This window comes from Neolamprologus multifasciatus, chromosome 22, assembly GCF_963576455.1.
Source record: "Neolamprologus multifasciatus chromosome 22, fNeoMul1.2, whole genome shotgun sequence".
Lineage (NCBI taxonomy): Eukaryota > Metazoa > Chordata > Actinopteri > Cichliformes > Cichlidae > Neolamprologus > Neolamprologus multifasciatus.
In genome coordinates this window covers 9,710,806-9,736,974 of record NC_140459.1, presented here as the reverse complement: position 1 = coordinate 9,736,974, position 26,169 = coordinate 9,710,806, and the positions used below count along the sequence as shown (strand labels likewise).

The window sequence follows — 26,169 nt, the reverse complement described above, 5'->3', positions numbered from 1 at the left end:
CAAAGCATGTTGTTACATTACAGCCAAACCTCCCAGGAAGCAGTTTGGGGTGGATGGATCGGTGTACAACCAAACCGTCAATGTCTGACACTGTGGTGTCCAGCCTGTGGTTTGCATCCAGCCTTTAACCAACAATTACCACGACCATGACCCTGCCCTAACCAAACTGTTTCATTTACCTAAACCCACCCTTTAGACAACACCCTTATGAATGATTAGTTTGTTTTGATGTATTGTTTTTTGCAGTTATGGACTGCTGGATAGTTTTTTTTAATATATTAAAGCTTCTCACAATAATTTTGTAGTTTTGAGTAATTCAGACTACAACTATTTAACAGTTTTTTTTTAAAACAGACAAACTGCTCAGACAAACAATCCAGATTCTGGCCAAATTCTTGCACAAACCTGTTGCCCAGTAGCCAGAAATGCATCCTCACTCGCTCGGAAGTTTCTGGCATGTTTGAAACTATCACCACAAAAACACAGATGCTCTCCTATCAGCCCTGATTTATGAGAGCAGCAGTGAGCGAGAGTGAGAGCAGAGCTGTAATAAATGTAGCGGAAAATAAACAAGATGGTGGCTTTAATTTGATTTGATTCGTTTTCTATTGTAAGGTCACATTAGTATTGATTTCAGATGTCTCCTATCTTGTCGCACATCTATTAATGAGCAACAACATGGCAACCCCCCCCCCCCCAAGACAGAGACAGTTAAGTGGTTTGAGGAGCTCTTGTGGTCTGAGTTTACTTGGGTGAAGGTTTGATTCTTTTATTCTCTTTGAAAACCTTCGATATTAGATGTTAGCATTCTCTGTCTGTACTGTGCACCTATACAGAAAATAAAAAGCAGGCCCAGAAATGCAGCTCGACCTTGACATAAAAGTGAACCTGTTGGGATTGGCTTTTTTTTCTTATCTTCTGTTATATATAAAGTCTAAAAAGGCCGTTCATTTTAAACATGGCTGAAGGCCAGCATGTTTATAAAAAAATGATTGCTAAGTTTCAGTTTTTTTCTATTCTTGGCTCTGTATGATGTCGATAAGAGCTGCTGTCTTTAATGTAATCATCTGTGAGCATCTTTACCTGCAGGAGGGGCAGTTAGTCAGAGGATAGTTAAATTATAGCTCTGTTAGTAGGATGACAACCTTCTCGCTACTAGGCTAAAGAGGCGGGTTGCCTGACGACTGCATTAAGTTTTTTTTTTGCTTAGGGAAACTGATTGCAAGCTGCTGCAGTGACCAGTTGGTTGTAAAGTGACTGCACAGGTCAACTGGTGGAAGACAACCGGTCTCCAAACAATCGTGCCCTGAATCAGACTGGCTGTAATCACTCTCCGAAAGAGAAAGGTTTGCAAATCTTATTTATAAACCCAGGGAATACAAACACGATGCTATCAATCTGAGTTATTCTGCACCAATAAGAAACACTCGTCTGTGCTGCGTCTCTTTACAGTAGGTGATTCAACTGGTTGCAGACTATTTGGGTTATATTTCTATATGATAACAAGATTAAAGACATTTCTGTTTATGATTGGACGATTAAGACATATATGACACACCCATTGCATGTAATGTGTTGATGTTAGTGTGACTCAGTCTTATTGCCATTTTATCAGTGTCTTGATGCACCAAACTCACTTTGAGGACAGGTCACATCTGGTCGCCTTCTTCAACAAGACTGCAAGCTCACTGAACAAGGTCGCAATAATTTTGTTTGGGCCGCCGTCTCCAACCAATGTTTTCCAAATGTTCATACAGAGAGAAGCTAAAGCAGCTTGTCTCAGATAAACTGAGGTGCTGCACCAAGGCTTAAAATAAAGTAAATAAAGATTATTTTAACTTTGAGCTGTGGACAAGCTTCTCTATCACAGTCCACAAATAAAAAAATATGAAGCTGGTAATGAACAGAACCAGTCGTCTTTTGTTCTTTCCTCTCATGAAGAAGACTCACACCTCAGGTTGTTGTGAACGCTGTGTGGCTAAAACAGTCACCATGATTGGAAAGCGTTAGCAGGGTTACACGTGCTGCTCTCACTGCCTATGACAGGAGGAGTGAAAAGCTGTTTAATAATAATAATAATTTTTCATCCATCTTTTTTTTATATATACAATTTCTTCACATTTTCAAAGAAAGATGTAAAGATTCCCCTCTGCAAACTACCCATCGTAGTTGTCATTGTAATAGCTTATTTTATGAACATCTCCCCTTTGGTATTGAGTTCAAAATGTCCTCCATGGAAATCATAAAATCAGTGACACATATTAGGAGACAGTCTGTACGGGAGCAGTGGGATGTGGTATATAAACATGGTCCACAGGCTCCTGTCTGCAAAAACGTCCTCATGCTGCAGTCAAATAATTCATGGAGACGACGGTGCAGACAGAACTGGGGCGAGCAGCAGCTCCTGGAGGAGCCCTTGGACCCTCCACTCCTCATCTCATCTCCCCTTTTTTTCTGCCTCCTCCTCCCCCTCTTCAGCTTTTTCCAGGATTTCTCCCTGTCAACCCCAATATGATGCTGGATGCTGATAATCTGATGTGAGTACATGCCTCTGGTGTCTCCATTATGGAGACTTACAGGCCATTTCATTTACAGCTGAGCTGCATGTGTGGTGAGGAATAGCCAGTGAGCCTGCTGAAACACAGGGCTTCTGATGCTGTGTGTGCCACTGTAGGAAAATCAGATCAACAACAACACTCCCATGCAGCATAGCTCAGAGGGAGTAATGTGCCAACACAGATAAAACATGCTTCTAATGTCTTTTTACACAGTTTTCTTTAGAAACAGTTTGTCCTGCTGGAGGACACTGCTCAGTAAACTGAATATTTTATAATATTATCAGAAGCTTCTCTTCACTTTAGATAAAAGATAGATAGATAAAACTTTATTAATCCCTCGGGTGGGTTCCTCTGGGAAATTTGGTTTCCAAAAAAGCACAGCACCGACAGAAGTTACGGAGTTAGAATATTATATATATATATATATATATATATATACACACATATATAAATACAAAGACATATATAGATAAAATATACAAAGGGGATAAATAGAATAAATAGGAATAAAAATTGTCACTAGGTGTGAATGTGCGAATGAATGTGAGTGCGAATGGTTGTCTGTCCCTGTGTGTTGGCCCTGCGACAGACTGGCGACCTGTCCAGGGTGTACCCCGCCTCTCGCCCTATGACAGCTGGGATAGGCTCCAGCGCCCCCCGCGACCCTGAAAAGGATAAGCGGAAGCGAATGGATGGATGGATGGATGGATGGAATAAAAATAAAAATACAAGTGAATTGCACATTTCAAGTATGGAGTCTGTTGCACCGCTTTAAACAGAATACGGGGATCAGGGCCTCCAAGGGACAAGCGGTGACACAGCAACCACGATTAAATCATGACTGATAATTAAAATGTAACTGCTGAACAATAAAAAGATTATCTGTCCCAAGGAGACAGAAGCATGACACACTTGTATGGGATATGCACAGTATGATTGAAACATCACCTGCATTTATGTTTATGAGCCTGTGTGTCTGCACCGCTCTGCCATCAAGACTTGGAGCTGATGAATACACATATCAACTGTTAGTTTCACTAAAACAGACTGGAGAGAAGACCTCAGTCTATACACGCATTGACAGAACTATGACTGGGAAAAAGAGCGAATGTCTATACGGTGGATGAATATAAGCTGTTTTATTATGGCCAAATAAACTGTAACTAATACTATCAAACAAACTTATCGTAGCTGCGCCACCACGACTTATAGTTACAGCTGTGGGTGGATGCAAATCAGCCTGCTTAATAAGATAATCAACTTAATGGAAGAATCTGATTCAGGACATCCCCCAAACTTCACCACTAACAACAGCTATTTTTTATTCGCATAAGGCGAGTAGATCTGAAGTTCATCAAACAGCTTTATGTTAAATAATTTCATAAAACATTAAATCATAAGTGTGATTTGCATTTTAGAAAGCTTTGATTTCAATTCACATGCTGACTAGAAACCATGTGCTTGAGAGTTTATAGTAGATGGACTGTTTTATTTTAGCCTTACATTAAGCTAAAGCACCTTCCACACCATGTGGATTCACTTTTTCTGTTGTGCCTTTAAGGTGGCAGTGTGGGTACTGACAGCTAAAGTTATGTCTATACAAAAGAAGTCAACACCTCCATCTGAGGTGATGCAAAACATAACAGATGCCATCAATGTTGCTGTGCTGCGATGGTATCATGGTGACCAGCTGTGACCCTAAAAGATGGATGCAGTCACAATTTGAAACTAGACATGACGTGTAAGGCGAAATCTGATGGCGGCTGCATGCTCACTGGCTAATGACTTGTGACTGACTGATCCTTAGCCAATGATCTCAAAAGGTTTACCATACTTTAAGTCTAATGGGGACCATAACTTAAAAATAATGTTCAGTGTTTCAGTGTGACCTGAAATTGTGATTGAGCTCATAAACTTTGCCATAGATATTTATACAGTTTTAAGTGTAAGTGGTTTAGCACTCTAGAGTCGAATCAAATGACCAATTAAAAACGATGTGGCAGCAAGATACACCATCGCTGAGTCTCCATTTCAACGTATGTTATCGTATGTTACGACAGTGATACTGTGATTTGTATTTAGTGTTGTTGTTTTTTGGTTTTCTCGAATGTTTGTTGTGAGGCAACTTCTGAATGTCACAGACGTTGGACAAAGAGCCACCACAGGCAAACTGTACAAGCTGTCTCCAGGTGGGAACCAGAAGGAGTGATGAACTGTGGAAGTGTCAGACCTGTGACAACTGTAAAGTCAGGTTGTGCAGTTTTTAAAGGTAAATTCAAGGATTCAAAAAAAGCCACTTGTGCTTTTGCCCCTATGTGACTGTGCACCACCTTCCATATACTATGACCCCTGTGAGGATTTTTAATTTATCCTCTCCCAATCTGTCATCTGCCCATCTGTCCCTCGTCACCACGACTAATCTTACACTGTGCAGTTTATGTAAAATCTTAATTAACTCAAGAAGTCTCAAACTGTCGAGCTGCAACAACAAAACATAGTATTTTGCTTAAAGAAACCCCAAAAAGTACACAATAAAGGAGGAAATGCAACGTCTGTTGGTTGTTGCTAATTCTCTGAAGTAAAAAGCTTGTATCAGAGGCCTGTCAGATTAGATAACAAGCAGAGAGAGCGACAACGTCTGCTCCTAATGATCCCACAGACCCTAGACAACATCAGACTGTCAAAACACACAAATTCTCTTGTGCAGCCATAACTTTCACTTTCCGCTTCCACCGCACATAAACACGCATGAACACACATAGCCTGCAGATAACACTTGGGTGTGTGAAAGAACAGGCAGAAACTTGCAAAAGAAACAACAGCTTGACACCTGAAGTCATGTAACGGCACCTTCCATCAGACACTGTTAATGAGAACTTTTTGCACTGTGCAAAAGATCAGAAAGGTTTCCTCTTTTTCTTCTTCTTCTGGGTTCTCTGGCAATTTCTTTATCTGAATCCTCGGGTTTAGGAAAAACCGGTTCTTGAACTACACAGGTGTACTCAGACTGACCGAGCAGAGCAAAATCTGAGCATGCTCTAAAGGGACTCCAGGTCCAAAGAGGAGGCAAAACTGATGAAGGCATGTTGGACGACCAAGATGAGATGCTTTAGTTTGCAGACTGTGAACTATGTATGTGCTACACAAGCCTGTCTATGTTCAGCTTATCTGACTGAACGTAAAGTCTTCTGGTTACTTCCTCGCCCACTCTCCTTTTCCTTTGGTCTGTGTGTTTTTATGAAAAAGATTCACAAATAAAATTTTCATGCAAGAGGGAAAATTTTCAGTTCACGCAGAAGCATTTTCACAACATTTCTTGCCACCCTGGACATATTTGCATTTAATTGTTTCTTTCCCATTCACTTTGTATCCAGTTGAAGCTGCACAACTGAATACAGTATGAACACTCGGTTGTGATTGGAAACTGGATTAAAGGAGAAGTTTGCCATTTATAAAACCGTGTATTTGGTTCATGATGTTAAAACTGGTCTCATATTGTCAGTTTAGTACATCTGAAAATGTTTAGCTTAGCACAAAGAAACAGAGGGAAACACATCGTGTAAGCAGGGTGATCAAAATAACCTGCAATGCTACCTATAAAAAGGAAAAACCATTGCAAATTTGAATTTCAGCCTCTCAGGCTGTTTATTCAGCTCAAGAGCACTTAAGTACTGTTTTGACCACTCTACGCAACTCACAATTTCACCACAAATCGCAAGTTTTGCTTCTGTAACTTTGGATTCAAGCCGAGCAGATTTTAATGTTACAGAGCCAAACAGCGATTTTGATTGGACGAACCCACAGTCCCAGCCAGAAGGCAGAACATCAGTTCAAAAGGGTGACCAGAAACATGCTCATTTTTGTGCACAGCGAATGCATACTGCTGGATGGCCTGCACTGAAAAGGCAAAGTAACCCATTGTTTGTTCACACCTTGCCCTGCCTGCTAAAATTTTCATACAAAATGGATAATCGTTAACACGTCGATGAGTTGGAGGAGATCCAGCACACACGTGTGGTCAATGGACTTGTAGTTTATTTTGTGGCTAGATGCACACAGACATCATCATGTCACCTGTTTTTGGACTGTAGCCATACACAGAACAAAAAACTACCCAAAGACACCTAAAGACATCACTCTACAAACACAAGCTCACACGCAGTCAACACGCAAGTAAAGACACTAAAAAGAAACTGACATATACAATACTAACCAGAAACCTAACCTCTGAAATATAACAAAACCCACAGAGCCTTACACTATGGGGACTGACTTGTTTTGATGCAAGACGCCAATAGGTGGGTATAATTTGTAAAACAAAAAAGTGTAAAAATAAGATGCACAGCTAAACCACTTCTTAGTTTGGAGCAGTAAACTTCCTGAAGCTACTCAGATAACAGGCGTTCCCTTCAACGCTACATTTTTTGTATAGATCACACACACATTACATAACATCAGTCGGTTACGATTAATTATTTGTCATTACTTAACGTGACCCTGTTTGCTGTCTCCCCCTCTTTGCAATCTTCCATCCCATCCATCTTCTTCTCAGAATTTGACACTCTGTCCTCACAATCCTCCAGTTTTCCCCTTGCAGTCTTAATTAGCACTTCCCCAGCTGCCTGGCAACCATCGCTGGGGCAACAGCATCATCTGCAGCCCCCACAGCGGGGACAACGGGGGCTGAGGCCACTCAAGTCTTCGGGTATGAGGTGGCTGGGCAGGCGGGGAGCCGACCATCCTGCAGGGTTTGCTTTAGCGTCATAGCGTTGATCATCACCACCCATCCATTATGACAACCATCATCGCTAACAGTGGGCCTATCTTAACTGGCTGCACCCTGCGTCGTGAGCCTCAGCAGGGGGGCATTCTGGGAAAAAAAAAGTGATTCATACTGTAACAACAGCAGAGTTGATGCATACAGAGCAACTCCGAATGGATAAAATATGATTTAAGATGCGACGCCAACACTCTGCAGACTTAAAAATGGCTCATGCACATGGCTTGAATCACTGAGTGAAAGGCACTTAAATAATTTCCCTGGTCCTGATTAATTCTCGGGACAACAGACATGTTTCTGAGATAAGAGCAAATCCGTTTAAGAGAGAGTCAATGACGGAGCGCACGAAGCAAGAGCCCAGCGTCTCCTCAAATTGATTATCGATAAGGCGGTCGAACTTTATCAGGGGTTTTTATGCAGCAGGAACATTTGTCACTGGATAGGCAACTCTTAGTCATGCCTGCTACTAAACCCGTACTGGTGCAGATATCTTCAGCTGAGCGACGACAAAACAAACAGCCAATCATGTGCTTTGTTAAAAACACTTCATTTATTACTGTTTAGTAGTTGACACTAAAGCAACATTGCAGTGAAGAATGAAAATGATTGTGAGGAATCCATTTGTTGCACTCGGAGGAGGATTTGGAGGCAGCACGTGTGCCGTTTGAATCCACAAAGAGGCCTTTTGATGCAGTTTCAAGGTCAGTGGCTCAGTCTGAGTGCACCCAGGAGGCTTTAAAAGTTAAACGAACAGGAGCCAACGTCTTCATAAACCTGCTCCTCCACTGATGTCGTCTTTGATGTAAATGTGTGAGAAGGCGCTCATTAGGAAAGCATGATGCAGTAGATTCACTTTGTCTAAATCTTTCACAGCACACTTGATGTTTTGAACACATCTCACGGCTGTACTGTAGCATCTCCTTCATCTGCATTCATGCCGCTTTCAATTTAATTCAATCCAATACAGTTTGATTTATATAACACTGGCTCACAACAACAGCCATCTCTTCATCATCATAAAGAGCCAATGGTTTCAAAGAAAACCTCAACGAGCAGACTCGGCAACAGAGGGGAGGAAGAATTGACTTTTAACATGTAGAGACCTCTGGCAGAACAAGTGTTAGGGATGCACAGTTGGTGAGGGTGACAAGAGAGAGAAGAAGAACAAGGAAGGAACAAGATGTTTTCATGAGAAGCACAAAAGTGAATGCAAACAGTGCACATGGACACATTTGCAAACACACTGTGCTCAGTATGCGGATAAATATGCAGGACACAAATCAGACAGGAGTAAAGCAACAAAAAGCAAGCTTTAAAGGGGGGCGAATAATGTTTTCCCTCATTTTCTGTCATAAAAATGATAATAAAATGCTGGTGGCTCATATTAAAGATGGATAAACTTTAAAAAAAAATATGGTTAATATATTTGCAAGTTATACCAGTGAGCCAACAGCTTAGAATATTATTTTCCACTCTCTCATCTATATGATTTCATTAGACGTATCTCTTTAAAGCTACTCTTTAATAAAAATACTGGAAAATAACAGTAAACTTCTACTTTAATAATAAAAGCTGAAACAGAATATTAAGATTCCAAGAGGGAAAACTGAACTGTGTCTTTTCAGAAAAATAGAGCAAAACCAAACCGGGTAAACAGGAACACGAGAGGAGCACAGGAGAGACAAGAAGTCAGAGAACATGGGCTGCAAACTCAGGTAGGCAAACAAACAGAAACAAACAGATGTCCTGACAGCGAAGGAGTCGGGCAAGAGAAGGTTATATATACACATGGAGCGGAAAGGGAAATAAAGAACAAAAGAAACAAATCAGGGAGAGACAGCCGATTAAAAAGGGGGCAAAAAACAAAGACTTCAAACTAGCAGAGAAACAAACCAAGAAATAAATAAGAAACCGGCACAGAAACACAGGGGACACGTACAAAAGTACAAAATACTAAAACACAAGAGGGGAGCCAAAGAAAAACTTTGAAAGCACATAGTACCAGAACGGGCTGTGTTAGGAAGAAATACCTGACAGAACCAGTAGTGCAAATACACAATATGCACTCTAACTCCACTGTGTGAACACCATCAGGTAGTAAAGTCAAATACGAGAATTTAGAAACTTTGCCATAAAGTTCTGTGACATCATCATTTTAAGGAGTTTGCTGTACTGCGCCTGTTGTTAAAGGCTATTCGGTCCATTTGGTATACCTGTAGTGAGTCTGTTTGGCCTTGCTGACAGTAAGTCAGACTTGTTCCTGCTGGGAGCTGGGCTTCACCATGGTAGCCATTTTTTTTTGACAGAATTTCTTGGTGCAGTCAAAGTGGTGAAAAACAGGCCTAAGTCTTCACATTGTCCCTCTGGCTTCACTGAACATTAACATCTACAGTAGCTCAGGCTAGAGCAGTTTGCAGCTCAGTGTGAAGTAGCAAGAAGGAAAATTAGCACCTCCAAGTCAAAAAGCGCATCCACACTGAAACAACTAGCAGTGATGTGACAACGGGAAACAGCAGAAACTCTGCGACATTCAGTGACTTCAAGTATAAATGAGTAAAACTACTGCTGGTGATCTTAAGTTGCCAAGTCCTGGGTTAAACTTTTCTCAAGTTCAAGGCAAGCGATTGAACTACCAGCAACTACCAGTGAGAATAAACGATGCCACTGACTGAAACATTTCAGCATGGTAATTACATGAGAAGGTTACCTAGGCAACTTGAGCCTGGAATGTCTGCCAGCTACTGACTTCTAACTACAAAGTGACAGGCGACAAGCGAATTGCTCTTGTGTGGACACACCCTTGACGCCATGGATCTCTGTAGGAGAAAGGTTAAATGTCCACTCGACTTTGGGAAACAGCTCTTGCCCCAAGTGGAGGAGTTCAAGAATCTCAAGTTCTAAGGTTGTTGTTTGTGAGTGAGGGTAGGATGGATTGGTGCAGCGTCTGCAAGGATGAAGAAGCTGTTGTGTGAAGAGCGCGCTGAGTGTGAAGCAAAGCTATACACTTACACAAGGTCATTACAAAAGGGCCATGGACACAAGTGCAGAAATGAGTTTCCTCTAAAGAGTGTTGGACAAGCATTTAAAAGGGCAAGGAATGGAGTCATTCCGGAGGAGCATCTGGATGAGATCATTGGAGTCTAAACAAGACGTTTAAACTGGACAGTTAGTAGATTTTAATCTTGTTTTTCACCACATAACCCAGTCAGTTTACAGTCCTAATTCCTTGTTGTTCCTCAGGTCTAACTCACTGGTCACCCAGTAATTTAAGGCAGGTTCAGACAACACCTTTACATTTTAAATACGAGTTTGAAGCTGCGTTTGAGCTCAACTTCCTTACCCCATGCACAAGGTAACAACAGAGTAAAAACAAAAGGTTTATGGTGATGTTGTAACCCATATTCTGAGCTGTGCTCTGAATGTGAACCCTGCTACAGGTATCCTCTTAAGTCTATACTAAGCAGCAATTTAGCAGAAACACAATAATGTGTGGATGATTACAGCTAAATGATTTCCTCAACATAATGTGATACCAAATGCATGACTATGCCTGCCTGTAATGAGTCACATGGTTTTCCTACACGGTTTGCCAGTGGCTGAAGTGTCATCCAGAAGGGCGAGGGAGAAGGAGAGATATTGTATTACCAACTTCCTGTAACATTAATGCTCTTTGAATTGGCCTTTTGTGAGTCACTCTCTAAAATGGATAAATGAAGCTTTTTCAAAGACATTACAGTCACGTGTTTCATATGAAGTCTCATCGCATGCAGTCTGTCACACTGGAGAGTCCAAATAAACAACAAATTTGTTGTTGTTGTCAGTCTGTCATGCGCCGCACACACTGCCTGTAGTCAGTGATTTAACTTTCCCATTTTGTATCCTTGAAACTATTGAATGTTTTTCATATGTTTTTGTTTCATAAAACCTCTCTGCCTCTCAGTCTTTTCTGTTGATTTTTTAAATAAGTTTATCCAGATGCTGAACACAATCATATGAACACTACCAAATATAGTGTCTATTGTTGTGAAAACAAAGGTTAAAACCAATTATATATATATATATATATGAAATTAAACTTGTAAATTACACTTATTTTCCCTAAAGACAACTCCGACTTATCATAATAACCTTTATATTTATTATTAAAAGTGAACATTTTTGTGCTTATACATGCATTTTCTGCTGCTTAGCCAGGTTGTGGGTGTAGCATAATTAACAGAGAGAGAAGCCCAGATGTCCCACTTCCTCGCTACCTTTTCCAGCTCTTGTGGGGGAACGCTGAGAAATTGCCAAGCCTGCCAAGACATGTAATCTCTTCAGTGTGTCGCGAGTCTGCCCTGGAATCTATTCCCAGTTGGACTGGGACTGTTCAGTGTGGAGGAGTAGCAGCTCTGCTTTGAGTCCCCTGGCCTTAAATGACCATATTCCTCAGCCTATCTCTAAGGGAGTGCCCATACACCTTCCAGAGGAAACTCATTTCTGCCCTTTTGATTTTATTCATTCAGTCGCTACCCACAGCTTATGACCACAGGTGATGGTATGAATGCAAATCAGCAGCTTCGCTTTCATGACGAGCTCACTCTCCACCACAACAGTTCAGTGTGGTAGCGGCATCACTGCCAAAGCTGCACCAATTGGCAGCATTAACAGTCGAGGGGAGAATGAACCTCCCACTCCCCTCACTTGTGAAGGCGACCCTGAGATAATGGCGCTCCTGTGCCTGAAAGCAACTAATCTGCAAACTGGAGTGAGCACTCCAGCTGAGAACCATGACCTTAATGTTGTTTACATTAAAAACATGTGTTATTGTGGGAAAATGGGGGCAATCGTGGCTCAAGAGTTGGGAGTTCGCCTTGTAATCGGAAGGTTGCCGGTTCGAGCCCCGGCTTGGACAGTCTCGGTCGTTGTGTCCTTGGGCAAGACACTTCACCCGTTGCCTACTGGTGGTGGTCAGAGGGCCCGGTGGCGCCAGTGTCCGGCAGCCTCGCCTCTGTCAGTGCGCCCCAATGGCTGTGGCTACAATGTAGCTGCCATCACCAGTGTGTGAATGTGTGTGTGAATGGGTGGATGACTGGATATGTAAAGCGCTTTGGGGTCCTTAGGGACTAGTAAAGCGCTATATAAATACAGGCCATTTACCATTTACCATTTGTTATGTGAACTTGCAAACAATCTAAAATGACACCCCTGATTTAGACCGTGTGTCTGATCTCTCAAAACGAGCATCTGGTCAAAGCCCAAAAGAGGGACCAAGAATATCCTGGATAATGTATGCCAGTTCTTTCTATAGCTGCTGAACTATAATGTGTGTGGCTGTGCCATGTGATTTTGTGCACATGGGATGAATCATTCACACTTGCACTGGTGGAAGTCAACCACACACTGCATATGTCAACAAGGCGACCGACTTGACCGACTTTAATTAGCAGTGTGACTGAGGCTGGATTTTGTGGCTAAATGAAGAAAATCAGTGAAGCACATGACCTGCCAGCTCTGTGGGAACTAAGAAGGAAATGGGTCAGAGTTTATACACATTATTTACACCCGTCTGGGTTAAAAGCTGCTCCTGCAGTTACTTTGCATTTGATCAAAACTCCAATAACAAGTCAAAACAAGAACCTGATCAGAAGCTGCAGGTTTGGAAAAATCTTAAAAGAGACAAAAAAAATTAGGGACAAAAACATAAAAGAGGGGACGAGCTGACAGAGGAGAGTTGGAGCACAAGATGCAGCTCCTGTTGCTCCAGCCAGCAGGACCGACTGTGAGACAAGCACATTGAGGACAGCCACTGAGGGAGAAAAAAAAGGGGAGGCAGAGAAACAGGGGAGGCTATTTCAGGACTTGGATGACGCCTTTCACGACCTAAAAACTGAATTTAGAAGTGAGAGGGCTGATTTCTCTCACACCTAGAATAACTGGCAAACTGTTGATGTCCAGCGAGGTCAAACAAGTCCTCGAGTCCATCATTAGCAGGTGAGCATATGTGTTTATGTGATTCTCTTTGATCTGGGCATTAACGCCTAATCACAAGTCCTCTCACATATACTTTAGGGTTAATGAACTCGCACATTATTCTCGCTAAGCTGTAAAGGGATGGGTGACCCAGAAGATTGCTATTAATGCAACATCGTTCCAGGTCTTTCCATATTCATAAATGAAACTGCTGATGTGGAGACGAGTGGAGAAAATGCTGGAGAAGAGTCTGGAAGGAGCAGACAGAGGAAATGAAAGCAAATAAGAGTTAGAGGAGGAGCGTGCAAGTGAGGAAACTAGATCTTAACACTTTGTGGACTCCACAAATCATTCAAGTATAGGTTTATTTACAGTTACAAAGTTTAAGACTTTCATTACATAGGTAGTGAAGACTTTAAATTAAGGTGGGCTATAAATATTAGTGCAATAAATTGAGCATCTATATATATTAAATATGATAAAAATCTCCCTTCTGTTCCTGAGTTACTGTGCTGTATAAACACCAGAAATATGGAAAGTCAATGTGAAGTTGACCTTTGACCTTTTTAATGTAAAATGCCATCATTTCATTATTATATGGTAAAACATTAACATAGACATTTATAGTCTGCTAGATCACAGAGACCTCTAACCTCCAGAATATAACCTACCAATAAGGAGGTTAGAGTGATATAACAATTGGAAGGTCGGAGGTCGGTGTGAGTGTGCACATGAATATTAGGCAAGGTGCTTAAGTTTAGAAAAAAGGATTTGCATTGTTTGTGTGTAATTGGGTGAATGAGGCTTGTAACTGGGCTTTGAGTACGCAGAGGAAGGTGGAGTAAACTCATTTTTTAGTTTGTGCAAAATTAAGTTAAATCCCCTTCAAGTCTTCTAGACAAATCATTTATCAAGAATGGGGCAGTCATGTGGTCACTGTGACGTTCACCAGTTCATCCTTGAGTTCCAGTGAGTGTTAGTGTTAAATATGAAAACAGTATCTGTTTTGCATGAGTGGGATTGATGAGTAACCTGAAAACAAAAAGCTACAGCCGACATGAAGCAACGCAGCAATTTGGAGCTGAACTGACATGTTGTTCAACCACATCAGAAAATAAACGGGTGATCTTAGATTGTTGAGTAATATCAGGAATATAACATCTTACCAAACTAAATCCAGTAATTAGACCAACGTTACAAAAACAAATATGTCATTAAAGAAAAGAAACGTGGTCGTTTCCTGCACACTCGTGCTACAATAATCTGACTCCTGTGGAAGGAGAAGGAAAAAACAGAGTAAATTTTAAGGAGTAGAGGAATAAAAATAACTTTCTTTAAATGTGACAGTCAAGTGCAAACTAAGCTCAGGACAGGTATCGATCTATCAATGCTGTAGTGCTGCACACAGCATCCACTTAAACAGGCTAATGCAAAGCTAGCAATGAAGAACCTCTGACCCAGAGAGATAGTAAAGCTGAGTATATCGGTCAAAGTTAGCATTATTGTCAAAAACCATGTGTACAGATGATGCACAGAAACACTAAACAACTAAAAAATAAAAAGATAAAACTTTAATAAAAGCCTTATATGCAACACAACACAGTACAATACAGTCTTCTATACACAATCCAGCAATGCAACCAAAGCCTGGTAAGCAGTGATGAGCAGTCAGGCAGTCAGCTTTCTGTTCATACATAAAACAATAAAGTAAAAATCTTGTGTATGTCCTTTATGACAGTGTTTCTCAACCAATGTGTCGTTAGAAATGATCAGGTGTGCCGTGGTTCCACCTGATTAGTACTCTAAGCCAGCGGTCCTCAACCCCCGGGCCTCGGACTGGTACCGGTCCGTGAGTCGTTTGGTACCGGGCCGCGAGAGTTGAGGCTCAGGTGTAAAATGTATGGTTTTCAGGGTTTTTATCGGTTTTCAGCGTTATTTTGTTATTGTTTTTATCGTTAACTCTGTTTTCCTGGGTCTTTTCACATGTGTTATGAATAAATCTTCTTCTTTTCGGTACCGGTACTAGTTTTATTTTGTTGTATTTATCCGCAACACCTTAAAGGCCGTTCCGTGAAAATATTGTCGGGCATACACCGGTCCGTGGCGCAAAAAAGGTTGGGGACCGCTGCTCTAAGTGACCAGCGTAACGGGCAGAACAATTATATTCTCTTCCACTAGAGGGCAGTGCAGCTACCTGCTCTAATTAAATGGATTGCGAACTGCCAGTAAAACCGAAGAAGACGAAGAAGTGTGAGATGAAAAGAAAAAGTAGCCAATCTGACCTGGGTCCTGGAGAAAATTCCGACCCAGATGAAGGCCCTAGCATGAGTAGTGGTCAGAAGGAAGCAAAAAACGTATAGTGGGGACAAACTGAGCCAATTCCGCTGTACCTGGTACGCGGGGAAAATGACCAATATGCTTTTTGAGACATTTTTGTTTAGTGGTGTGTGATTTTTCTAATTTTTCTTAACACTGACTTGTGTGTTATTTAAGGATAAAAAAGGCACCTAACTCAAGGGATAAACCATTGTTGTTTCTACACATAACACACAACTTATCACTGAACCAATTTTAGACACTTTATTACGAGGAACTTGTTGCAAAAACGCATCTTACCATGTCTTTAGCTCAGTCTAAAAGAATGCCAAAGGTAACACAGTTTGACAGGTATAAAATTGTATTTTTACACAAACAAGGTCATTCCCAAAGAGCTTTTAGCCAAAAACTTGGCATAGCTCAACAAATCGTAATTAGAAATGTAGACATGTGGAGGACAAAAGAAGAAATGGCAGCACTAAAAAACAAAAAAAGTATCTGAAAGTCATCCAGCAAAAACCTGACGTAGTACCTGACAGATGAATCTGGCCCTTCAGTTATTCCATCTGCTGTTTGAAGTCTCATTAGTAATGGTCTCAGTGGAAGAATGGCTGTCAAGAAGCCACCCCACTCACCTACCTATTTCCTACCAAAATATAAAGGAATAAGTGGTAGCTCAAGACTTCTGACAAAGCACTATAGTTAATAAGTTGTACATGATGTCAGGGTGGGTTTTGGACCAAACCAGTTTGATCAAGCAATTAAAGTTCATTTTATCTTATATAAAATAAGTATTGATATATTTAATATATACAGACAATAAACAATGTTCCTCTATAAGAGGAACAATAAACTCAATTTCTGGGCTAAGTGAGCTAGAGTTGTATTTTTGTATTTTATATCCTTCATATCGAAATCAATCCACAGACAGAGTTTTACAATTGGTTCTGTTAAAATCAGTTCAAAACTGTCAATTTAAAGCATCTAATATGTGAAAAGTTCCATGAAGGATGTTAACAAACCCGCACATTTTGTACAAACTTCTATTTATTCTGAAAGGAGTCTGTGGCCGTGATCAATAAGATTATAAACCCCCCAAATTGCCTTTTAAGTAAAAACCCTCCTAAATCTTTTGAGGCAGGAGCAGATCATACCCTAAATCCTGTCTTTAGCTCACTCATACTCCCCCAGCTGTCCCAGCAGATGGTCCAACCCCCTGAAAAACACACATAGAAACACACACACACACAGTATTTCTCTCTTAGTAAACAGACACACTCAACACACACACACACACAGCTCATTCATACTGACAGCTCTGACCCAGGTGACAGGAAGAGAAAGCAGGAGAGAATCAGGGATGAGAGGATGGGGTTATGTACAGGAAAGGAGAGAGTGAAGGAGCGCAGTCCTCTGAGGGAATGAGAATCGGATGTGACATGACAGCAAACCAGACAGCTTGTCTTTGCCATCCTCACCGACAACACAGAGCGGCTTTGAAGTCAGATTTTACCTTGCGCCTTTAACGCTGACTTTTCTGACCCAGTTTTGTACAACTCACTGTGTCACTGCAAACTCTCTCAGCTGTGAACACCGGCAGCCTCACAGATCTACTCACTTACTCTGAAGAGACGAGGAAAAGCAGCAGGAGTCACAATCACTCCATTGACTGTTTCCTCCTCTGACCGTTCAACCCACCAAACATAAAAACTAAAATAATGTGCGCGTGACTCTCAGAGTCTGGCATCCCATTTCCTGACAGAAGGAAGCACAAGAGGAGTGTGTCTGTGTGTTGTCATCTTCACCCCCCTCTCGCACATGCTCGCACACTTGCACATCTCACCCCTGACTTTGTCTCATGAGTCTCCTTTTGATGAGTAGCCTAGCTGAGGTCGCGCCCCCTTCCATTCACCGCAGATGGTGGCACAATAACAGGCGGAGAGCTGAAACAGACTCCCCCTGAGACGCCTGCCGCACCCCGACACAGAGCCATGCAGCTGCCACAGGGACCCTGGTGATATAGATACCCGTACACCCCCCCTGAAAAAACCCAGACCAAAAGTCTAAGACTCGTAAAATCCACAAAAGCCTCACCGGGGATCTGGGATCAGGAAGCTGAACATACACACAGAGAGACTCATAAAAGTGGGAACACACAGAAACACATGCACCCTGGTGCGACTGCTGTCTCGCCGGATTCTGAGCTGAGAGCAAAAACAAAACGACGGACGGGACAGAAAAAATAAAAAACATGTTGATGTGAGTCAGCTGATGGCTCAGTCTACACTTCAGCTGCACTCAGTGATTCCAGAAATCACATCACATGGTTTTTAATGATGATTAGAGCATTTTGTTTGGCTTCCAACACAGCACAACTCAAGAAAAGTAACAATTTCAGCCTCTAATGCAGTAAACAACTCTAGAATCTATATGAAGGGATCACAGTCCTGGGTTTTTGGATTCTTTGTTATTGTTGTTACCTATAAGACTGCAAAAGTCTGATGAGTTTTACAAAAAGGGAAATGAATTCAGATATGAGCTCCACTGTTTATTTCTTTATTTTTGTAAAATTCTCTCAGCATGAAGCTGGCAGGATTTGCAGGAGATCGATCGCTGCAGACTGGGTGAGGACTCCGAGGGCAGTACTTACGACAACACGGCCACACTTAAACACACACCCGCCCACGCACGCACAACCAAAACAGTCTGCTGTGTGTGAAAACTGGTGGGCCGTGCCATTCAAACGGAGTCTGGCAGAGATGAATGCGGGTGGATGTGAATCAGGTTTATAAACGGCAACGAAAAATCGGAATCCAAGTGATAAATGTGATAAATGTCAGTGTGACTGATTCATTTCACGGTAGTTATTCAGAGCAGGACACAGACAGCGACAACTATGACAGTGATAAATGCCAAGGATATGATTTACGTAATTGTTATGCAGCGTTAATAGAGTTCGTTGTAACCGAGACGTTTGGCGGGCGACAATGGGGCTAAAGCCGTGTCGTTTCTTCATGTGACACCGAGGCCTGGAAAGCGGCAGGTTTTCATTTTGAACAGTCACTTCGCCGGCTCATCTCGCTGATTAATTCATTAAAAGTTTTATGAAGAATGTTTTGTTCTAATTAAAACCTATGTCAAAGATGTGAATTATCAGCATGAGAAAACAAATTTGTTTCTGAATTTGCGGACGATCTCTTTGAGAATGATGACCACTCTGTGCACCCTGTTACGCATGCCCCAGTGGGCCGACACATCCGCCATCTGGTTATTGTGTTTTCTTGCATCCTCATTAACCTGCTCTCTTCTCTGCTTCACTTCTAGTGCTGATTGTCTGCGGAGGCACACCTGCTGAGCCTCGCCTCTCCTCCATCAGCATCGGTATTCCTCAGATGCTTTTTGAAGTTTTGCTTATTATTAGATGAGGTGGGAGTTGCCGCCTGCCTCTCTTATTTGTGTTCAACACTTGCAAGTAAATTTTCTTTTGTAGAAATAAACGTTTCCTGAAAGGCAGCAGTGTTGTGGCATCTCTTTTGAGCCATGAACCCCTTCAGTTAGTGCAGGGGCAGGCAGCATTTCTCCCCAGAGAGCCATACTGACTTCAATAAAGTAAGCAAAGAGCCAGACATTGGATAACTCAATCGAAACCAGGTTATATTTAACATCTTGCCAGTTGTCTGAAATATACCACTGCATAGATCACTGATGAAACAGACTGCACTGAAATTGAGTTAAACAGCGGTACAGACTTCCTGCAATCATTAGTCTTCAGATTCCTGTGCATGACGCTGCCTCTGATCGACTGGCTGATTCATGGATGTTGTTTTCCTGTTTGCTATGTCTGGCCCAAAGGTTATATTTTACCCTTGTGAGTTTATAATTTCTTAAAGTAAACCCATTATGTTCATTTCAAGCTCCATATTTTTATCCCTTGATTCTACTAAAGATGCTTTGCATGATTCAGAAGTTCAGTATAAAGCTTATTTATCTTTGTTGTTGTTGGTCTTGTTGTAGCCCCTCAGTTCATCTACTGTCTAAAACAAGCTGTTTCAATGCCTCTCCTTTTATCCAACTTTTTCTGATTGGCTGCCCCTTGCAAATAGAAAGTTATAACAGCGGATGGGAGGGGCTGAGAATCAGAGATGTGTGTGCGATGACCATAACTCGATATCTGCTCTCACTGACATCATAAAGAGCCAAGAGAATGAAAAAAAAACTGAACCAGAGCATTTGAAGCAGTTTTTTGCTGACAAGGATTACTTGTACATACACTTACCTCATTATCATCATTGTATCAACTGTAATGTATCATCATTATTATAACAGCATATTTATGGTAGAAATTCTGGCTGAAATTATTTTCTGCCAGAAGTTGTTTGACTTGTGCCTGTTTATAGGATAACCCACAGTCAGGTTAGGAACCATTGCTCCGGGAGAAAATCCCCCACAGATGTTAAATAAGTATATGTTGATGTAAGGTAATGTAATCGCACACAGCTGTAGAGAACAAAGAATCAGATTTCAAACTGAATAATCCATTTTAAGACACCATGACCGAGGCCACAGCACTTGGCGGTTTATTATCATTTCAGTCATCTTTAGGAGCAAATACTTGCATTGCAATTATCTGCAGGTTAGTATTGAGTACTTTTACCCTGAAGGTAATGTGCATTACAGGCTGACAACATAAGTATAAATGAGTGCGGAATAAAAGACAAAGAAAAAAAAATCTCTGTAACTGACCGTGTAAAGTGGTCCACAATCGCTCCCACCAGTTCACCCACTCTGTCCTGGTTGGGGCACAGCTCGCCTCGCTGCAGGCACAGCAGCACGTCATCCTGGGAGGACGTGTGTAACGCCACCATCTGGTCGACCCCGGTGGTCACGCTCACTCCGGTAAACTGCAGAGAAAGAACACGTTAAAGAAAGATCTCAGCCAGATCCAAGCTTGAGCTCATGCTTTGTATGACTTTTTCATGTAATATGATACACTGACAGATAAATAGTCTTTAGTGAGGGTCTTAGAAATAAATGAATACATATATTTTAATAATTTTGGTGCTTTTATTGATAAATTGCTTGTTATTTTTTCTGATTATGGCGGCATTGGAACTCCATACCCTTTACCTCCAAAGGAGTATTTCATAAACGCTGCAATGCTATTTTTATTTTAGCAAAAGACCAAAGGCGAGAATTCTCCTTCCTCTAAAGCCTCATGCATGACCTGCCTATAGGCTGAGTGACCTTTAATATTCATCGACACAGATTGCAGCATTGGGGATTCATTTGTATAAAAGTGTCAGGGATTATCACATCAATGTACAAAACCTGTGAGTTTAATACAGTACAGCGCAGCATATCTTGGATCAAAAAAATTCAATGCCATAAATGAAGCCGGCGGATTATTTCTGCTCAGAATATGTAAGCTGGAGGTGCACGTGTGTGGGTGCAGTGAAGGGGAAGTCATGAGCTGTGACCCAGTTGGAATTAATGTACTGATTTACCGCAACGGAGGGAGAGGAAGGCGGCGGGGTGCAAATGAAAGAAGGACTAAGAGAGAGGAAAGAAATATACCCATATAGGTCAAAGACAAAACCAGAGGAGACATGCAGACAGAGAAAGTGTCATGGGTTTTTAGAAAGCAAATGCAAGGACAGAGTGGACTAAGCCTCTTACGGCCTCCAGCCATACAGGTTAATCCAGCAGGGACGACAATGTGCAGGATGTCCCAGCACTGACAAACGCTGGTTAAACCTGCCCTTCAGTGAAGGGGAAGTTGCACAGCTGATCTAGCAGCGTGATACTTTTTACTGTGTTCCAAACATATTTTATAAATTACATTACTTTACTTTGTTCTATTGTATCTGCAGTACTTCTCTTTGCAGTAGCAGTGCTTAAATTACAGCTCTAAAATAACACAAGATGGATTTTATTTGAGGCTCATTTATGATCTTTTCAGTTAATCGTTTACTTTAAGCATATTTGCACTGCACAAGACACTAAATAATGTGGATTGCACAACACTGGACATTATATTCTTCATTTCCAGTTAATACTTGTACAGCTGCTGTTATTGTATTGTGTATTTTGTTGTACAGTTATTTTATTTTCAACTTTAATTTATATATTTTATCTTATTCTTTCCCAGTTAAATTTACCCTTCATTCTAATTTGTGTTGTACAGTTATCTCATTTTTAACTTTAATTTTTATATTTTATTTTATTCCTTCCTAGTTAAATTTACCCTTTTTAATTTTCAAATTTATATCTTATTCATAGCCTTTTCTTTTTTTCTTTAGGTCACGAGCAGTTGTCTAAGCATTTCATTGCATATCGTACTGTGTATGACTGTGTATGTGACAAATAAAATTTGAATTTGAATTTACTTCAGTCTCACTAAATAGACAAACAAACTTTGGCTGCACAGTACAAGACCATATCTTTTAGGTGCTCACTCTGTCAACCCAACAAAAAAATCTAAAAATATCCAATTCATAATTACAATATAAACGTCACAAATTTAAGAAATGCAACTGCCCTGCACTAGACATTAGTGGCTGTTTTAAGTTTTTATACTTTGCCTTGATTATCTGCTTTATTCTTATGATTAAGGTTTAAACTGGAACACAATCTAGGGGTGTCAAACATAAGGCCTGTGGGCCAGAATTGATCTGGCAAAGACCCCAATCCAGCCTGCTGGATGGCTTTGGAAAATGTGAAGGAGGGCAGGAATTTTGGACTTTTAAGTCTTTTTTTTTTTGCTAGTTTTACAGCTTTTCCTTCCCATAAAAATCTCCCTCATTCACAAGTAATAAAATGATAGATATCTGTCATTTTACACATTTCTCCTTACAATTGAAGCTCAAAGGCTCATGCTGACTGATTTCTTTCATTTACAACAGCAGCATTTCTTTACCATGTCGGAAAACTGTGAAATAATGTTGAATATTGCACTTTTTTGTCGTATCTCCTTGATTAAATCTGTAGTTAAACTTTTTACACCAACAGAAATTGGAGTTTTACGGGTTCAGCCCACAGAAAATCAGAGCGGGCTGCGTGTGGCCTGCAGTATAAAATGAGTTTGAGGTCCCTGATCTAGGAGAAGACTTCATGGTAGATAAATCGAAACTAAATTCAATCAAGACTGACTCAAAAGACAGATAATACAAAAAAGCATTAAATTGTAAATTAGTATCTATGGGAGACTTCTATACCTCAAAGATCACGCTCTTTCCTGTTTTATTTTGAAATCACTGGTCCTTGTGTATTCCTTTCATTTTTATTTCTTCCTTTTCCTTGTCCCCCCTCATTGGTCATCATCTGCTCCACCTTGATTACTCCCACTTGTTTACTATTTGCCAATAGCTCACCTGCAGTATATAAACTCGCCTTCTCCTCTGTTGCTGTGAGATTGTGTTGTTGTGTAAAGTTTTCCAGTGTTCCTATTGTTTTTAGTATTCCTTCCTAGCAGTCTTTTAATTTCACTTTGATTTCTACTTTGAACATTTGACTGTTCTAAATAAAAGGGGCATTTTTCACATAGTTTATCTTATAAACAAATCAAAAGTTAGAAATACTCCAGTGTGAGAAATGTCCATTAACTTTCTATCAGTTATTTAAATGACTAAATGTTTTAACAGTAACTATTTAAGCTTACTATATGTTTATGCAAAGTGAATGCTTAGTTTTTAATTTTGTCTACATTTTTTGAAGACTGAGTAAACATAAGCGCCAGTTAAAGTCAGGTTTTCTGAATTTGACCAGTCAGAGGTACAGAGCTCGTGTTTTGCTTCAGGTTTTGACCTCAGCTGTGACCTGGGTGATATTTCTGGTGTGAGAGTCAGAGGTGCACTGCTTCTTTAATGCTGTATTCTGAGTTTCTGACCTGGATAAGACTCATATTCCTCATTCTGAGCACCACAGTCTAATGGCACCAGCTATCTTTAGCCGCTCCGCTGCTGCATAATGATAGTTTTTAACCCTCTGGCATGCAAGCGCTCTTTCTCTCCACCTCTCTTCTATCACTGCTGGACGTCCAGCTGTGCTGACTCATTACATCTCACGAAGGTGTTCTCAGTGAAAGCTATTTTGCATTCAGTACCTGAGTCACCTCAAAGTCTGATGGCACTTGGTAATCTCCAACTTTTGCTGGAATCCATCTTAGTCTCAGATTCTCTACGAATTTACCTCAGTGAGGAACTAATGTAAGAAAAAAATAGGATGGAAATATCATTAACTAGTCGAACTATTACATACATCTCAATGTTTTAGTTCAGTTTAAAAAGTTTTTCTGGCCAAAAAAGAAGGTGTGCTACTAGCTATTACAAAACACACACAGCCACTTTATTAGGTACAACAGTTAAACTGCTCATTAAGTCACTAATCAGCTGATCACATGGTGGAAGCGCCATGCATTTAAAGATGCAGACACTGTAAAGACAAAGTGGATTTTTTTTAAATTCTCTTAAATGTATGTATTATGTATCAGAGAGCAAAGATGTTAGCTGCTTGGTCAACAGTTCTAGAGTTGGTCTCCTCCAATCTTGACTGCATGCTTACAGCCCTGCTTTAAGACGCCTTAAATCTGTGTGGTGATAAAAACATACTTTTACCTGAGACAGAGGTAAATGCCAAATGTCCAAGAAGGTTTTTCTAGCATTAAATGCACCATCACAGTACCATAGAGATTTGGCTAAATGCCTCTACCTAAAACAATACCCCCCTTTTTTTCAGATATAAAAAGAGACCCAGTGTTCCAAATGTTAAATTCTTTAGTCAACCCTTCACTTTCTGTATGTTTTCCCAACACCAAGGTTCATGCATCAAGCTGTAGAAGAAAATTATGATTTCTGTTATTTCAAGAGAACTTCAGCATCATATTAAACACTTTCAGCCTCTTGCCCTGCAGAGCCAGCAGCCCTTTGAGATTCCTGATCCAGTTTCTCAGCTGAGGTTCGCCCCATATGGCAGAAAATCTAAAGCTAAGCTTGGCAGCTGCCTCCCAAGCATGACCACGGCGTCACATGTTGACAACAAAACCTAACGTACACACACAAACACTGACTGACTGATCAACAACCTCACAATTCTTAAAGGTCATCAGCCCTGAGAGCCAAAGGAAGACAGTGTTCGCTCAGTGTGAGTCCTCTTATTGCTCTTGTACTTGTTGATGGATGACTGTGACCTGGGTCAAACAGGACGGAAGATGAGTAGGTGCGTGTGTGTGTGTGTACACAACTGAGGGGATGGAGTAAGAGATAAAGAGCAGCCAGAATAAAGCACAAAAAGTCTGTCCACATTCATGACAGCTGTTATTTTTGTATTTGTACCACACTTTAAGGACAAAACCTTTTATAAACCTACGTCTAAGGTGTAAAAAGAAAAAAAGTGCCTGAATTAAGTTAAAAGACTGGTTTCATAAACTAGGAAACACCACAATTATTTACATCTTTTCTTGAAGGCTTTGCTCAGCAAACATGGTCAAAATATTCATGTTATTTCCTCAGCTGAAAAAAGTCAAGATAAATCTGCCAGCTGTCAATATTCCTGCTTCGGTGATTTTCTACCACCAAAGAAAAATTTTCCAAGTTGCCAGTTGCAGACCTGGAAACCTTAGGTACAATTCCAGGGCTCTGTGTCCAGCTAATCTCTTACTCGGCTGGCCAGTGCTCCTTAGTGCAAAGACACGCTGAAGACGAGACTTTAAAATAAATCTACATAAATCTCCTGGTTTTCAAACCTTAATCTAACAGTAGTCCACTTTCTCTGTTTTGTAACAAAGAAAGCAGTCTGATTGTTAAATGATTTGGTCACTAAATGGTTATGAAAAGAGATATTTTTGTCAAATTAATTTGTGAGTTTCCTCTGTGATTTGTCTTGGTTTTGTTCTGTGCTTCGTTCTTCAGGAGCTAACAGGAGACTAACTAACGGCGTGAGCTACACCTGGGTCCAGTGAGCTTGGCCGAAAAAGCATGTTTTTGCAGCAGTTGCGTCTCCCTTGCTTTCTGTCCTCATTTTGACATCAGCCTTCTGATTTGTACTTGCTTATGGGCGGCATGATTTCTGGACTTTATTTTTACTGACTTGCTGTACACAAGTACAATGATATGTTTCTTCAGTGCTTTCATGCATGCTGTAATGTTCCACTTAAGTAATATTTGGATGGTTACAGTTCCTGACTTGGGAATCTACTTTTTATGTGCCTTTACATAATAATGTGAAATCTTGGTAATTTTCATGCTAATATCAAAATGTTCTGTCTAGTCAAGGCTCCTCCAGCTGGAAGGCCACAGTTACAATCCATCAATCCATTTTAAAAACTGTTTATCTAGTTCACGTCTGCAGGGGTGCTGGAGCGATCGGTCACAGGCCACGAGGCCTTGACACCTGTGGCTAATTACAATCCCCAATTACCCTAACACAGGAGCGTCCAACTCTCAGCCTCAAGGGCTGGTATCCTGCAGGTTTTAGATGTGTCATTCAACACATTTGATTTAAATGGTTAAATTACCTCCTCAACGTGTCTTGAAGTTCTCCAGAGGCCTGGTAATGAACTAATCATTT

General features: G+C 40.8%; 1 protein-coding gene across 4 annotated transcripts in view; it reads right to left on the bottom strand.

Moving 5' to 3' along the window:
- The window catches only part of myo1g (myosin IG), a 73,214-nt gene that overhangs the window by 4,863 nt on the left and 42,182 nt on the right, over nt 1–26,169 (bottom strand). For 3 of the 4 annotated variants that reach the window (XM_085148414.1, XM_085148413.1, XM_085148415.1), the window contains one exon: nt 20,350–20,507. In XM_085148414.1, the coding sequence (XP_085004540.1) occupies nt 20,350–20,507 (158 nt within the window). Of the gene's footprint in view, nt 1–8,608; nt 9,322–9,368; nt 20,508–26,169 lie in introns of those variants that run through there. The other variant, XR_014871904.1, reaches the window with a different exon arrangement.